Source organism: the organism of the source record quoted next, unplaced genomic scaffold (assembly GCF_019419815.1).
Source record: "Pyrus x bretschneideri cultivar Hongxiangsu unplaced genomic scaffold, Pyrus_bretschneideri_v1 Contig22, whole genome shotgun sequence".
Lineage (NCBI taxonomy): Eukaryota > Viridiplantae > Streptophyta > Magnoliopsida > Rosales > Rosaceae > Pyrus > Pyrus x bretschneideri.
This window is the reverse complement of record NW_025999524.1, coordinates 1,149,669-1,165,881: the sequence shown is the minus strand read 5'-3', so window position 1 is coordinate 1,165,881 and position 16,213 is coordinate 1,149,669. Positions and strand designations below refer to the sequence as shown.

General features: G+C 34.3%; 1 protein-coding gene across 1 annotated transcript; it reads right to left on the bottom strand.

The window, feature by feature from the left end:
- Positions 1-2,722: 2,722 nt before the first annotated feature.
- On the bottom strand, positions 2,723-6,653 carry LOC125477853 (carbonic anhydrase 2-like). The gene is made up of 9 exons (XM_048585361.1): positions 6,492-6,653; positions 6,197-6,258; positions 5,771-5,905; positions 5,583-5,631; positions 5,314-5,430; positions 4,918-4,971; positions 4,267-4,352; positions 3,492-3,597; positions 2,723-3,177 (listed from the first exon to the last, which is right to left on the bottom strand). The coding sequence occupies exons 2-9, from the start codon at positions 6,247-6,249 to the stop codon at positions 3,013-3,015; spliced, it is 765 nt and encodes a 254-aa protein (XP_048441318.1). The 5' UTR covers positions 6,250-6,258; positions 6,492-6,653; the 3' UTR covers positions 2,723-3,012.
- Between the last annotated feature and the right edge of the window lie 9,560 nt (positions 6,654-16,213).

Sequence of the window (16,213 nt, the reverse complement as noted above, 5' to 3'; positions counted from 1 at the left end):
CACTTATCTGAATTTTGTGCCACGAAAAATAAGATGAAATTTTAGCACTGTAAGCAAGACATAAATTGGACTCTTTCATCCAAATTTAGAAATTTCATACGCATGAACTTTATATATTTAAGGAGGAATGATAAACACACTCGATGAGGGATAGTGTTTTAGTGAAAATCAGGCACTCATATGGTCCTTTTCACCCATGTTGGAGGCTTTCCCACCTCATTTCCCCATTTTTCCCACGGCAAACTACCTAACTATTGACCAAAAAGAAAATGACAAACCCACTATTTCTAACTTTTTGCTTCTCATATACCTTTGTTTAATTTTGGTATTTTCGTTTCATTTATTTAATATGATGACAAGAATACAAATGAGTGTTTAAGAAATTAAAAATTGTTGGTAAAATAATGTCTTTATATATTTTTATATATAAGCAATACATGGAGGAAACAATTGAACTCAAAAGTCAAAACCTCTTTTATACGACTCATCCCAGGATAGAACCTAATCTAGTGAAGTGTCTGCCAAAAAAATGCACTAGTTGCACTTGTGATGATTAAGAAAACAGTCTTGGAAACTGTCCTTAGAATCTGGAACCGTCCATTACAATATGTTACTTGGTTTGGTTAAGGATTTTTGTTTTTTGGATCAGGGAGCCATTGACTCGAGCTTAAAGGTCCTGCTTGGACTCGTTTTCGGTTGTCCACGTGCCATAGGCACCAACGTTTTCTTTATAAATAGTTTCTGGCTGTATTAAAATTTCAAAAATGTTTATTTTTAACATATATTTATACAATTTTTTTAATAAAAATTGGGTTCTATATGCGTTGGTGAGTCTTATCTCTATTAAAAAAATAATATAAATAAATACTAAATGTAATTTACTCTAAAGATTTTATCTCCATGCATTTACTGAAGCTACTTGTGTTGCGTTGGGGTTGTTTTGGGCTCTTGCCACCAAATCACCATAATTTCCAACGAAAACGCAAAATGTAGGTCATACGGTTGGTTTACGGCTCTCAAATTTGATTTTTCATTGGTCTTGGCTTCACTTTTGAAATATTTTGTGGTTAAGTTTTTTTTAGGCAAATTATAAAGCTTATTGGTCAAATTATCCAGTGTGGTCTTTTGAGACTTTGGGTCTTGTGCAAAATTTATCAAATGGTCTCTTTTTAGTGAGATTAAATCTTTTGCACTTGAAATGGTGGGTGGCTTCTCTGTAGCATCATTCATTGACTGACACATGTTCATGAACTTAACTTTTCTTAATTTTGTTATCATAAATCAATGTGTGTCAAACAATAATTTGGGCCACAAAAATGCCACATCCCTTTTGATTGTAGAAGATATTGATCTCCTTTTTAGTATAGTATTCTCAAAAAACTAGGACAACGTATTAATACTAGAAAATAATAACTTAAATAAAATAAACTATACTCACATTGATTATAAGTTTACAAATATTATTAAATAATAAGTGAAAAGAGTTATAAACATAACCTATACTTAATAATCATAAGCATCCCAATCTTAAACAAGCAAACAAACAAAAAAATTCAAAAACTCTAATATTTAAGTTTCACTTGAATATATATCATCATTATTCATTATATATAAAATTGGGAAAAAAAATCGCGCCTTTCGCCTTCCCCAAAGCCGAATTACGTGGTCGTGCCATCACGTACACAAAGGGATCCCGCATATTGTTTACTTGAATTCCTATCTTTGGTAAGTTGGCAACACTCGGTTCTCTTCGAAGTCATATAGGGCCGTTGTATAGATTTGTTTGTGACAAAGAAGTTTGCATTAATCCTTGTATGATCTCAATGTCATATTTGTTTACATGGTATGAGCATTGAAGCCAGTGACTCCTCCCTCGGTTTTAAACAAGAAAACCGAGATCGCTAACAGTTTCAAAATCGAAACAGTGTCGGCCTATATAGGTAATGGCGTGGCCAATGAAATCTCGGAAGGGAGATCTAATGGATCGGTGAGATTCGAGCTCAGCATGTTGGGTTATTTTAGGCTGCCATCGTATTGGACAAATCCTAGCAACTTTCGGGTGTATTGCAACCCGGTGAAGTTCTGATTTTCTCCGGGTAATTGGACCGGGACATTGACAGCGACAGGTCTCTCGACAGCATGCAAGGATGATCCGATAATTTAAAGGAAAACTAACGAAAAGCTAAAAAAAAATTTCCTTTTAATGAAATGCCATTTTTAAAGGTATAGTGAATAGTAACAGTGAAATGTATAAATGTGCTTTTTCGTTAAAAGTGAATAATACTAGAAGTGTTTTGTTAAAACTCCCTAAATTTAAAGCTTTGTGTTATGTAATAGAGATCACCGATAATTGGTTGCTATTTTGTTAATTTGGTTGGTAATTATGATAGTTTTTCTTTTCATTTATTTAGTTTGGTATCTCACATGCTTATGTTGTATAGAAAAACGAATTAATGCACGAAGTAAAGCCACACGAGCTGAGTTCTACCAAAATAATTCACGGAGTAGTGATACACTTATTATCTATTTGCATCATCTTTTTAACAGAGGTAGGGTCATCAACACATATAAGTCTCATCTTTATTAGAAAAATGTTACAAATAGATGGTAAGAATTTCTCGTTAACTACTTATAAAATCATAACGGTCAGTTCCTTGTGTGTTTGGTCCTTGCTTTTGGTCTTTTGGTGGATAGCAAACAAATTCTTAGTTTAGGAAAAGTCTTAAGATAAATATGTAAGATGAAATATTAAACCAGAATACAGCATTGCATACAGTACATGGTAAAACGGTAAATTTCATCAGCGTTTGAAGCTAAGAAACATTGCTAGTGAAAATATAACTTTTTACATATTGCAATAAACCAGAATACAGCATTGCTATGCTTATTTGATATTTCAATATCACACAAGCCATAAACACAATTATTTTGCCAAATGTTGTTCCAAAGAAGATGGACTGAGTTGAAATTTTTCAAGAAACGTAAGGAAGGTTTCTGGACAATGTTCGATGCTCACACAGTCAAATTAGGTGTAATTTTGAAATCAAGATCCCAGAGCTGGAAGCTGCCCTTGACGAAATCGTAATGTCCACCTTTCAGACTCAGAGTCTTGTTCACCACTGCTTCTCTCACAAATGGATATGTCAGTAAGTTTCCCAGTGAGATGTTCACGGACTCCTGCATTCAAAACACAAGATGGTTGAACTTGGAAGAATCTTAATCAATATAATTATGATGTCTGAACTTGGAATAATCTTAATTAATCTAATTAATCCAATTGGTATGCTAATGTGTTGTGTTTCAAAAAAAAATGCTAATTAAAAATGAGTCACCGCTTGTATATAATGTCATGTCTATCTTTCTCATCATGCGACTAGTGTAATAAGAGAGGCAAGTGCATGATTGTATACAATTGGTCATAGAACATACCGTCTCTTTAAGAGGAGCTATGATTTCTAGTTTTTTCTTTAATTTAGGCAATGCAAAGTTACCTTCTCCAAGTTAGTGCACTGCTCTGTGAAACTCAAACCACTGTATGCAGCTTTAATCTTGGTCTTTGCCGGTGAACAGATTTTCACCCAGCTCTCTATGAAGTCACTGAAAATTCAGTATACAAATGGAGGACTGTCAATGCATAAAACAAAATTATTCTAACTACAAATTAACTGGATGAGAAAATACTGGGTTTTCAAAATGGTATTTAAATACAGTAGCAAAACTGTAAAAGCTGTTTGCCTTGTGCACGGACAGTACGCTATTGCTAGATTTCAGAATGTTATTTAAAAGTAGAGTAACCTGAAACCGAAAGTTACAAAGAATTTCAAAGATGAATTGAAAAAAGCAAATAATCTGAAGCTGTCATAACCACTTTAATTATCCTTCTACTTGTAGCTTTATACAACTTTGTGGATGCCTCCAAAAACAATGGTACCACAGTCACTAAAGAATAAAGTCCTTCGTATTCGATCATTTCCGATCGAGTAGGACACGACACAAATCAAATATATTATATAGTAAATAGCAATAACTCCACATGGAAGGAGAAGCCAACAATTTTGGAAGTTCTAAAAGCCAAAACATAATAAAAAAATTTAAAATGTCTATCTGCAAATTAATATCCTTGATTATTCTTCATTCGAGTATCTGTACTTAAATTATTGTACTTAGAAGAGTTATTCAACTTTTGAATCAAATTAAAATCAGAAAGATGCAAAGTGTTGAAGGCTTTAAACCTACTTCTTCTTGATATGATAAGTGAAGGCTTACCTAGCAGTGGACCCATCATCTGGGATAGACATGAGCCCCTTTATACCTCCACAGCAGCTGTGTCCAATCACCAAAATATTCTCCACCTGAAGAAATGCATTTTCTCTTTGTTTAGTACAGGCGATAATTATACTTTAAGCTAGATTAAGAGAAAGAAAGATATTTCAAACGTAAAATACAACGAACTAAAGAGAATATCCTATCTATGAAGGCAATTTACCACTTATGAAATGCATTCTCTCTTTTAATTAAGTTTTCAAATGTAAAATACAACGAACTAAAGAGAATATTCTATCTATAGAGGCAATTTACCACTTATAAAATGCATTTTCTCTTTTAAATAAGTTTTAAACTCCATTGCCAACAAAGTAGGTATAGTACTCAAACATAATTAATAATTAATATTCATCCTGCTTCTAAATCTGCAACTTTTGAAGCCTATTCTTTCTGCCCCCCTTTGTTTTGAAGGGGTAACAACCGTAATATGATAAGGTGTGCAAGGAAAGGAACAAACCCAATGACTAGGTCACCATTATTGATTGAATCACAGAATAATATAAAAAAAAGTTGAATATGAAAGTAGTGGTTCCAGACTCCAGTCAGAGTAAAAGCAAAGTTGAATATGGAAAGGAGTGGTCGTTTTATATTCACCTTCAGATGCAAAACAGCATATTCAATGGCCGCCCCCATTCCCGAGTACTTTGTCTGCACCACCAACCCCATTAGGTCAAATACAATACACAAATAAACCACCAACAAACTAAGCAAAATATAACTTATGGTTGATGGACCATGTTGCATTTTATACAGTTTTTGAAGCATATTTCATCATTTGATTTGATTCAATCACAAATCATGTGCAATTGTCGTGAAGGGTAAGTGCTGTTAGTTACGCTTAATTGTTCATGTCATGTATGCTTAGTTTTTGATATGTAAAAAGTTGTTTCTATTGGTAAATGAATTGCAGCTTGATAAGTTATCAGAAAAATGGATGTGTTGAAGTGATAGATTAATAAAAATAAAAAAAAAGGGTTTTGGTAGGCGAACCAGGTCATATGGAGGGACCATGTTAGCGATGTTTCGGACCACAAAGGCCTCCCCTGGTTGGAAATTGAGGATGTGCGAGGGGCAAACTCGGGAGTCTGAGCATGCAAATACCATAAACTGCATTTTCATAATACAACTTAATTAATTAGCTCAATAATGTAACAGATTTATTTATAATAATGTATAAATGCATATTATAATTAAATTGATTGATTATATAACTGATTTAATTTAAAAAATTAGAGCTTAATCATCAGTTCATCGCTGACCTTGGGACTTTGGCCTGTGGCCAGTTTGGCGTACAAATCAACATCTTTCCTGGAAAAGAATAACAAAGTTCAAGTCCTTCGTTCAGGTAATAAAGCACAAGGGTAGTTTGGGAAGTTTGACTTGGATCAGGAAAGTGGGGAATTAAGCGAACAGAATATTCGAAGAGCATATTAACTTTGGAGCTTACTCGTATTTCTCCTTCTTGAAATGGGTGAACCCGGTTTTGATCCTCTCGACCGCGTCGGTCGAGTCGGCCGACGTCAGCTCAGCCGTTATCTGCTTGATCTTGGCGGCGGCGACGCCCTCGAGGTCAGCCTTTTCACTGTCAGAAAGCAACGGAAAAACAAGAGTGTCACCCTTAGAAGCCGTCAGATAACACCAAGGTGGGACCCACGGGTGACAGAGGGGATGATCCAAAGCCACTCCGATTGGGGCCCACGTAGCGGCAACAACAAGCGCCTGATTGGCAGAAACAGAAACGCGTCCGAGACGGACGGAAACGAAAAGGGCATAATGACAGAGAAGGACGGCTACGTTCAGGATAATTACAGGAAAGGACATTACAGATCGCGGAACTGGTCGTTTCGTGTTTGTCCGGGCAAGGAAAAAGTACCTTAGGAGCTTGGAAAGTCCGGCAATGGCATCCTTGTACGAGTCCTTCGCCATGTCTTCCTTCTGCAAATTCCCCAAAAAAAAAATCAACCAGTCAGAAACAAAGGCAATTTCAAAACTCTGAAGAGAAAATTATTGAATTAAAAACCATACGATTCTGAAATTTAAAAAAATAAAAATAAAAAAGGGTTCATTTCTTCAACGAATCGACGGATTGACATCTCAGAATTTGCATCATTGTGATTGGACGTGCGAGGAATCGAAGAAATTAAGGAGGAGAAGGTGTGTGTACGGACCTGCGGATCCGGCGTTTGGAAAATTCGAGAGATTTGAATTCTGAGCTAACGAGGATTAGAGGAGGAGGAGGGAGGAGGGTCTGTCAGTCACCAGAAGTTGGGCACTACTCATGTAAAGGTATGATGGTTTGGCATTTAAATTTTGATTTATATGGAATCGCAAATAATAATATTATATTTTTGTGGACTAATTGGGTTACGTTTGACAAATTGGACAATGGGAAATGGACATGAAAGGAGGGGAGAACGCGTTGTTTTTTTTTCGTACATGGTAAATTGCCGTGTGGTTGGGTTTACAATAGGTGTCATGGTCGAAAGGATTATAAGAATACAAATGGATATCCACAGTCCCATACATTCATTTTTACTTTCACATACTCTTTATTAGTTTCTGTCTTTGATTTTTCTTCAATTCATTCAATTCGACGGTCAAAATATAAAAAAATATATGAAAAGTAAAATGAGATGTATGGGTAACACACTCCACACAAAAAAGGAAAATCAATGCCTCTTTCTTTTAAGTTTTAAGTTTTAGGTTTTTGTTTTTGTATATTTTTTTTTTTTTGAACATACGATATTATCTACATGAAGGGGAGATGGTGGGCTTAGCCTCACAATGGACTAGCAATAATGTGGTTCAAATTCGTCTTTGGCAAAAATCGAACCTAAGACCTCTTACTTACAATTAAAGAGAAGTATCACTAGATCGTAACACTAAATAACCGACTTTTGTTTGTTAGAAAACAAAATATTGAGAATGACGAAGGGAGATGATGGAAGGGAGGAAGAAGAAATCAAGAATATTATATGACAGTGAAAATTATTTATACGTCTGCATTAGGCTTGAATTTTTCTTTCTGTATTTTAGATGAATTTGTATAAATTATTGCTTATCTTGTTTTTGGTTTTTTTAGTTTTCTTTTTGGAGAAAAATATTTTTGATTCAATTATAGTTTTGATCATGAACTAAAAATCCATGAGTAGTGAGCTATGAACTCATCATAATGTAGAGCCATGATTTTTTTGAGTAACTCCTTTAGAATTTCTATATCTAATCCCATAGTTAAAACCTTTTATTTAAAATAAAAATTCTAATAATGTTACCCAAAATGACTATATTATGACAAATTAATTGACTAATAGTCATATATAAGTGCATGAATCAAAATTACAATAGGGCGAAAATTTAAAATGTTGTAACTTTGTGTGGCATTCTATGTTTATTTCTTTCACATTACTTCTATTATCTTTCTTTCATCATTCATCATTTCTCTCCCATTCATTTTATTTTCTTCTTTTTTATTTTTTTTCCAAAAGGTAAACATTCATTGTATTTTCTTAATCTTATAACACGCCGATTACCATAAATTGTTTATAGATTGAGTTTTTTTTTTTTTTTTTTTTGTTGGTTAAATTGTTGAACGTTAGGAGGAATAGATGAGGATTCAGCTTACGCCAGAATGCATAAACATTATGATTTTCCACTGGTGCGGTAAAACGCCGTTTGCAACATAGATTAAGCATTGTTTGCACACATTATAGTATTTTTAATGAAATACTAATTACAAGGTTACAAATTTTAAGATGGTAGGCAAACAAGAACTTTGAAAGTAAATTAGATGATTCAACTGAACGCAAAAAAATTAGAGACCAATTGGTAACCATTTTATTTTTGCTTTTTTTTTTAAATAAAAAAAACTGAAAACTTCTTCTTTTTTTTTAAAAAAAAAGATGTTATTTATAGTATAGGGGTGCGGGAGTGGGCACACTAGGCTAACCATAATAATGTGGTTCAAAACCTAAGACCTCTCAATTACAAATGAAGATGAATACCACTAGACTGTAGTACTACTTTCTTAAATTTTCAAAATTTGGTATTGAGTTTTTACATTTTGGTGTATTTTCAATTTTTAAAAACTAATAATAGTTAACAAATAAGATTTTAATTTCTAATGTACAAAAAATAAAAATAAAATAATTATCAAATAATCTCTCAAGTGCTCGGAACCAAAACGAAGAATGTCAAATTAAGACACTATTTGTAAATTCTTTTAGGAAAAATAATGTATAATTATTGTAGTTGTTGGATAAAATTTCAACAGCCCGATAGGCTTGGTCAGGAAAATCCCCACCCTTTGTTCAGGAGAGGATCCTGATCTAGGTGAAGCGTTGTAGGTGGACGCCACGTGATGGGTAGAGGGAACGTGACGACAAGCAATGATGCTTAGAAAATAAAATAAAAACATAAGGCGAGTGAGTGATTAAAAGCAATTATTTGGGAGGCATCCCTATGAACCGTCGAAATTCCAAGTTAAATTGTCGCGTGCGATACCGACCCTGAATTTTTATCAGATATCATCTTCTTCTTCTTCTTCTTGTTTTCATTGTCTTCCTAAAGAAAGACATTTTGGGTTTTGATTAAGAGTCATATTTGGCCACCTCTTCCGAGCGGTCGCATTTCTGATGCACCCTTTCGAAAAAGCTGAAGGCCATTTGCCGCCACTTGTTATCATGACATGTCTTGATGTGCTATCGATTTAACATCAACACGTCTTGATGTGTTATTAGTCTATTTGTGATTTTGATCCTTTCATTTGCATCGTTGTTCATAGAGTACCGAAATAGGTTAGTGAGAGCAGTAAAATGATGAAACAAGGAACCTAATTAAGCTGTTTTAGTATAGTATATATGCATCATGCATGCAAATTGCAATGCTAGATTAGTGTATGAAAGTTATGGAGTTTCGTGAATTAATATATAATTAGTAGTAGCTACTAGACCAGAAGACACAATTAAGTGAGACGGAAGGCTTCGATCTTCTTGCAGATTGCTGAGAGATGTGTTAATCTTGAACTTTAATCCACACGATAATGTCGTCAGTATCTCGTTTTAATTAAACATAATAGTATATTTATGCCTAATTAGATCTGTCTTGGTACTTGGTTTGGGTTGGACTTGGATCCATCATACATTTATTGGGGTCTTTCAATTTGGACCAGGTGTGGGCACATAATATGTTTTCCGAACTCCGGGTGGTTCACACTTCACGATATACATTTGCCTTTGTCTGTACGTAGATTTAAATCGCGATTTAATCTATTTAGTTTAGTAATTGTTCAAATTTAAGACTAATTGCTTGGATCTATAAAAAAATTTGACATAAAAGCTTATAACTGACGGCCGTGTGGGGTAATTTTCTTGACTTAACCACTCACGACTGACGTGTTTGTTAGGTTTAAAAATAGAGCCACTCACGACTGACGTGCTCGTTGGGTTTAAAAATAGGGGAATCAAGTCATTGTCTTTGAGTTGCAACTATTGTTGAGCTTGTAGTTGTAGCTTTCTTTGGTCACCATGACACATGTCCTATTTTTTCTTTAGTGTGATATGAAATGCGATTGAAAACTTGAAAGCAAATACCAATTTAATTATCACTAATAAATACTTTCACATAAGTCAATAAACTTAGAAATTGTTGCTTACTATTAATTTTGTATCAAATAATAATCGAACCGATATTGAATTGAGTAGTGCTATACTTCTCATCTAAATGTACCATCACTTGTATTATGTATTTAAAAGGTAGGGTCTGTCAACGGATCTGGATCTCATCTCCATTAGAGAGATTTTATAAGTGATGGTACAAATAGATGGTAAAAATAACATTTTTTTAATTATTCGTAAAATCTTCTTCAATAAAATGAATAAAATCAAGTTTTAAAGTTCGAGATCGTACCGTGGCCTTCATTGTTGTGCAACATAACAAGCATTTTCTAAGCGTCACAGCCATAACCTTTTCTTTCCTGTTATTTATCGACCTATCATTAATTAAACAAACAAAAAACATACGTTCCCGGTGTGAATTTTGCTTTTCCTTTTTTTTTTTTTTTTTTTTAATACAAATGATGCTACGTGATGAAGTGAGCCAAAAAAGAAAACCCTATCAACTAAGGCAATCCATCACTTACGTAAATTTTCATTATCCGAATCTCTTCTTATTAAGCAATTTGAACATGTACCCAATGAAAATGTTGCGCTCTAATCCTAGCTAGTTAGGCCACTCTCATAAAACATGAGACCTTATAATTTAGTTGGACTCACTCAATCTCATGTTGATTTCATATTTGCTTTATTACTCTAAACAGCTCCATCAAAGTGATTATAAAAACCAAGTGCTAGAATTAGAGGCACACGACGTGTGCGCCGTTAACGCTTACGAGTATCATCGACTCACTGTGGTTCACTTGACACCCTGCCTAGCATAATATGAATGTTCATTGGAAAAAGCAAAGGAGAGGTTAACTGGAAAAGCTACATCAGACAGAATGGACTCCTCAGTCTTCTGCAGTTCACTGTTACACTGGGGGCCGCAGGGCACGTAAAGAAGGGAGGTTCAGCCGTCAGCCGTCAACCACCACTGAAGAAAAAGTCAAGCAGCCATTGCCATCCAATATTTTGCTACTGTTCCTGTACATGTATTGGGGGCAAAACTAATGAAACATTCCTCTAACTTGTATACACCATATTATTCGTAATAAAATCCGAATGGATAGAGGAAGGCTAGGAGCCTCCTATCCGTGTGGAATGAGGATCTCATATTAGGTATGTTACTCCGTCACCCTTGGCTACCAATCCTCTCCCTCCTGGTACTGAAAGAGATGTCTTCTCTGTCCTCATCCCAATTCACACAAAATAACCCCAATCTGTGGGCGCAATTTTCGTTTATCTTGAACACATTCACATATGGTTGTTGTTTTACTTCAATTATACCACATATGACCGTACACAAACGTTCCGCCGAATCCAAACGGCAAGTCGTTCAGCAAAAAGGAGGGAAACTTTTGGGGTGTGGTGTCATAAGCTCCTCTTTGGGAGAATGGTGGGTGATCGTGTGGTGTGTTCATCTATTTACAAAGAGGACCCAATTCAGCAAAAAGCTTGAAGTATGAAGACCATTTAACTGTTGAATGATTAAGGGGTGCGAAGCTGAAAGTTTGCATAAGTGCGCTTGACAGGTATGAAGAATCACTTAAAAAGCTGATTCCTTTTTGTTTATCTTTCCTTTATAATTAGTGGGCTTTCCCATTCCATGCCTTGGTTGATTTGTTAGGAGGAATAGATGAGGGTTGAACTTACACCATAGTGCATAAATATTATGATTTTCCACCAGTGTTGTAAAGCGCCATTTGCAACATAGATTAAACATTGTTTGCACTCATTATAGTATTTTTAATGAAATACTAATTACAATGTTACAAAATTTTAAGATGGTAGGCAAATAAGAACTTTGAAAGTAAATTAGATCATTCAACCAAAAACAAAAAAATTAGGGACCATTTGGTAACCATTTTGTTTTCGTTTTTTATTTTTATTTTTTTGAAAACTGAAAACAATTTATTTTATTTTTTTTTAACAAACGATGTTATTTGCACTATAAGGGTGGGGGAGTGAGCACATTAGGCTAACCATAATAATGTTTTTCAAAACCTAAGACCTCTCAGTTACTAGTGAAGAGAAATAACACTAAACTATATGACTACTTTCTTGAATTTTCAAAATTTGCAATAGAGGTTTTATGTTTTGATTTATTTTCAATTTTTTAAAAATGAAAATAATTAACAAATAAAATTTTAATTTTTAATTTACAAAAATTTAAAACAAAATAATTATCAAATAATCTCTCTCAAGTGCTCGAAACCAAAACGAACAATGTCAAATTAAGACACTATTTGTAAATTCTTTTAGAAAAAATAATGTATTTCTGGTGAAATTTTTTTTCTTTTTTTTAATAGATGTATTTATGGTCAAATGAAAAGAGAGAAAATAATGAAGGGGCACCAAAATAGGTTAGGAGAAGCGTTGTAGATGGACGCCACGTGGTGGGTAAAGGGAACGTGACAAGCAATGATATTAGAAAGGATTATGCTATCCAAACATTCTATTTTACTTTTCACACATTGCTTGATAATTTATATCCGTTGATCTTCTTCAATTCATCCGATCCGACGGTTGAAAATTAAAACGGTGTATGAAAAGCAAAATAAAATTTGTGGATATCACACTCCTATTAAAAAATAAAATAAAAAGCATAAGGCGAGTGAGTGATTAAAAGCAATTATTTATTTCTATTTTTAGCTGGAGGCATTCCTATGAACTGTCGAAATTCCAATTTAAATTGTCGCGTGCAACTGAGACTGAATTTTTATCAGATATTATCTTCTTCTTCTTCTTGTTTTCATCGTCTTCCTAAAGAAAGACATTTGGGTTTTGATTAAGAGTCATATTTGGCCACCTCTCCAGAGCGGTCGCATTTCTGATGCACCCTTTCGAAAAAGCAGAAGGCCATTTGCAACTTGTTATCGTGACATGTCTTGATGTGTTATCGATTTAATATCAACATGTCTTAATGTGTTATTAGTCTATTTGTGATTTTAACTTCTTTCATTTGCTTCGTTGTTCATGGAGTACCATAATAGGTTAGTGAGAGCAGCAAAATGGTAAAACAAGAGACCTAATTAAGCAATTTTAGTATAGCATATATGCATCATGCATGCAAATTGCAATGCTAGATTAGTGTATGAAAGTTATGGAGTTTCGTGAATTAATATATAAGTAGTAGTAGCTACTAGACCAGAAGACACAATTAAGTGAGAAGGGAAGCTTCGATCTTCTTGCAGATTGCTGAGAGATGTGTTGATCTTGAACTTTAACTAAAATGATGATGTCGCCAGCGTCTCGTTTTAATTAAACATTGGGAACTTTAACGAAAAGTTCACGGTACTATTTAGTTTAACGAAAAATCATATTTTTACACTAAAAGTTAATCTTGATACTATTCACTTGATCCTTTATTTTGTCCTTATCATTCAAACTCAAAGTTTTTAAGTCATTTCATTAGTTTTCCTATTATATTTATGCATTTAATTAGATATGTCTTGGTACCTGGTTTGGGTTGGACTTGGATTCATCATACATCTACTGGGGTCTTCCAATTTAGACCGGGGTGGGCACTTATATGTTTTTCGAACTCCGGGTGGTTCACAATATACATTTGCTTTTGTCTGTATTTAGATTTAAATCGCTATTTAATCTATTTAGTTTTAGTACTTGTTCAAATTTGAGACTAATTTCTTGGATCTATAAATTTTTTTGACATAAAAGCTCATGACTGACTGTCGCGAGGAACAATTTTTTCGACTTAACCAGTCACGACTGATGCGCTTGTTGGGTTGAAAAATAGGGGAATCAAATCATTGTCTTTGAGTTGGAACTATTGTTGAGCTTGTAGTTGTAGCTTTCTTTGGTCACCATGACACCAGTCCTATTTTTTCTTTAGAGTGATATGAAATGCTATTGAAAACTTGAAAGCAAACACCAATTTAATTATCACTAATAAATATTTTTACATAAGTCAATAAACTTAGAAATTGTTGCTTGCTGTTAATTTTGTATCAAATAATAATCGGACCAATATTGAATTGAGTAGTGCTATACTTATCATCTAATTGTACCATCATTTGTACCATGTATCTAAGAGATAGGGCCTGTCAACGCATCTGGGTCTCATCTCCATTAGAGAGATGTTATAAGTGATGGTACAAATAGATGGTAAAAATAACATTTTTTTTTTCATTATTCGTAAAATCTTCTTCAATAAAATGAATAAAATCAAGTTTTAAAGTTTCAAGATCGTACCATGGCCTTCGTTGTTGTGCAACATAACAAGCATTTTCTAAGCATCACAGCCATAACCTTTTCTTTTCTATTATTTCTCGACCTGTCATTAATTAAACAAACAAAACATATACGTTCCCGGTGTAAATTTTCATTTTTTTTTTTAATACAAGTGATGCTACATGATGAAGTGAGCTAAAAAAGAAAACCCTACTGACTAAGGCAATCCATCACTTACGTAAATTTCATTCTCCGAATCTCTTCTTATTAAGCAATTTGAACATGTACCCAATGAAAGTGTTGCACTCTAATCCTAGCTAGTTAAGCCACTCTCATAAAATATGAGACACCTTATAATTTGGTTGAACTCACTCAATCTCATGTTGGTTTCATATTTGCTATATTACTCTAGTCAAACAGCTCTATCAAAGTGATTATAAAAAACAAGTGCTAGAATTAGAGGCACACGACGTGTGCACCGTTAACACTTACGAGTATCAACGACTCACTGTGGTTCACTTGACACCCTGCCTAGCATAATATGAATGTTCATGGAAAAAGCAAAAGAGAGGTTACCTAGAAAGGCTACATCAGACTAGAATGGACTCCTCAGTCTTCTGCAGTTCACTGTTAAACTAGGGGCCGCAGGGCACATAAAGAAGGGAGGTTCAGCCGTCAGCCGCCACTGAAGAAAAAGTCAAGCAGCCATTGCCATCCAATATTTTGCTACTGTTCCTGTACATGTATTGGGGGCAAAACTAATGAAACATTCCTCTAACTTGTATACACCATATTATTCGTAATAAAATCCGAATGGATAGAGGAAGGCTAGGAGCCTCCTATCCGTGTGGAATGAGGATCTCATATTAGGTATGTTACTCCGTCACCCTTGGCTACCAATCCTCTCCCTCCTGGTACTGAAAGAGATGTCTTCTCTGTCCTCATCCCAATTCACCCTAAATAACCCCAATCCGTAGAAGCAATTTGAGTTTATCTTGAACACCTTCACGTAGAATTGTTGTTTTACTTAAATTATAATACGTACGTATATATTTGTTTTATATTAATGTACCACTTTTATATACAAAGCAGAGGAAGAGTTGCCCAAAACACTAAAACCCAGCTCCAACAGTCCAATATTTGCTAATGCAATCACTCCGCCTTCCCTGCTGGACTTGGAGCCGAGCAATAACTTCAAGCAATACATTGTTACATGCAAGTGGACTTGTTAAGTGGAGAGAGGTAATCTATTTGGAAAGAAAGACTGGATAAGGTCGCATAATAAGTTCACTACAAATTATGTGTTGGACTCAACATAAATATAATACATTCATTCTTGACATTTATGTGAGTCGAACTTGTAATCTTGTATTTTATCCCTTAAAATTGTCCACCCAAATATAACATGGGGCATGTTAGGCCATCTCCAACCGAGGGTTGGCCAGAAAGCTCGTTTTAGCCATTTGGGCCTTTAAGATATTAATATTTTAATGAACAGTACATGATCATATTTGTCTCCGTCTCCAACCGAGAGCCATAGGGCCAAACATAATTTATTATTTAAATTTAAAAACTACAACAACTTAAATTCAAATCCAACAATAACTTAAATTTAAAAACTACAACTTATAGTTAAAAACTACAATAGTAACTGGCCCAAAAAACCAAAAAAATTAGAACTTAAATTTAATGAATGGTTTAAGTATTTATAGGAAAAAAAAATTAGAATTTTTAAGAATTTAAAAAAAAATTTTTAAAAAAGGCCCAAAAAACCAAAAAAAAATTTAGCTAGCCGTTGGATTCAATTTTTTTTTTTTAAGCATTCATGCTGGTTATAACAGAAAGGAGTTTTTGAATTTTTGGCATAACCCTCGGTTGAAGACGATTTTCGGACTATTTTTGGCCCTCTGGACTTTTCGGTTAGAGATTGCCTTAACAACACATGACCGTACACAAACGTTCCTCCGAATCCAAACGGCAAGTCGTTCAGCAAAAAAGAGGGAAGCTTTAGGAGTCGTACAGTAAAACATGTGGCATGAGCTTGCGGG

Bases quoted from the DNA above. Each gene is read 5' to 3' on its own strand.
- LOC125477853 (XM_048585361.1), bottom strand. From the start codon at position 6,249: ATGGCGAAGGACTCGTACAAGGATGCCATTGCCGGACTTTCCAAGCTC. The intron at 5,632-5,770 runs GTAAGCTCCAAA...ATTCTTTTCCAG, and splicing joins TTCAAGAAGGAGAAATACGA to GAAAGATGTTGATTTGTACG. The intron at 3,178-3,491 runs GTAACTTTGCAT...TTTTGAATGCAG, and splicing joins AGTGCACTAACTTGGAGAAG to GAGTCCGTGAACATCTCACT.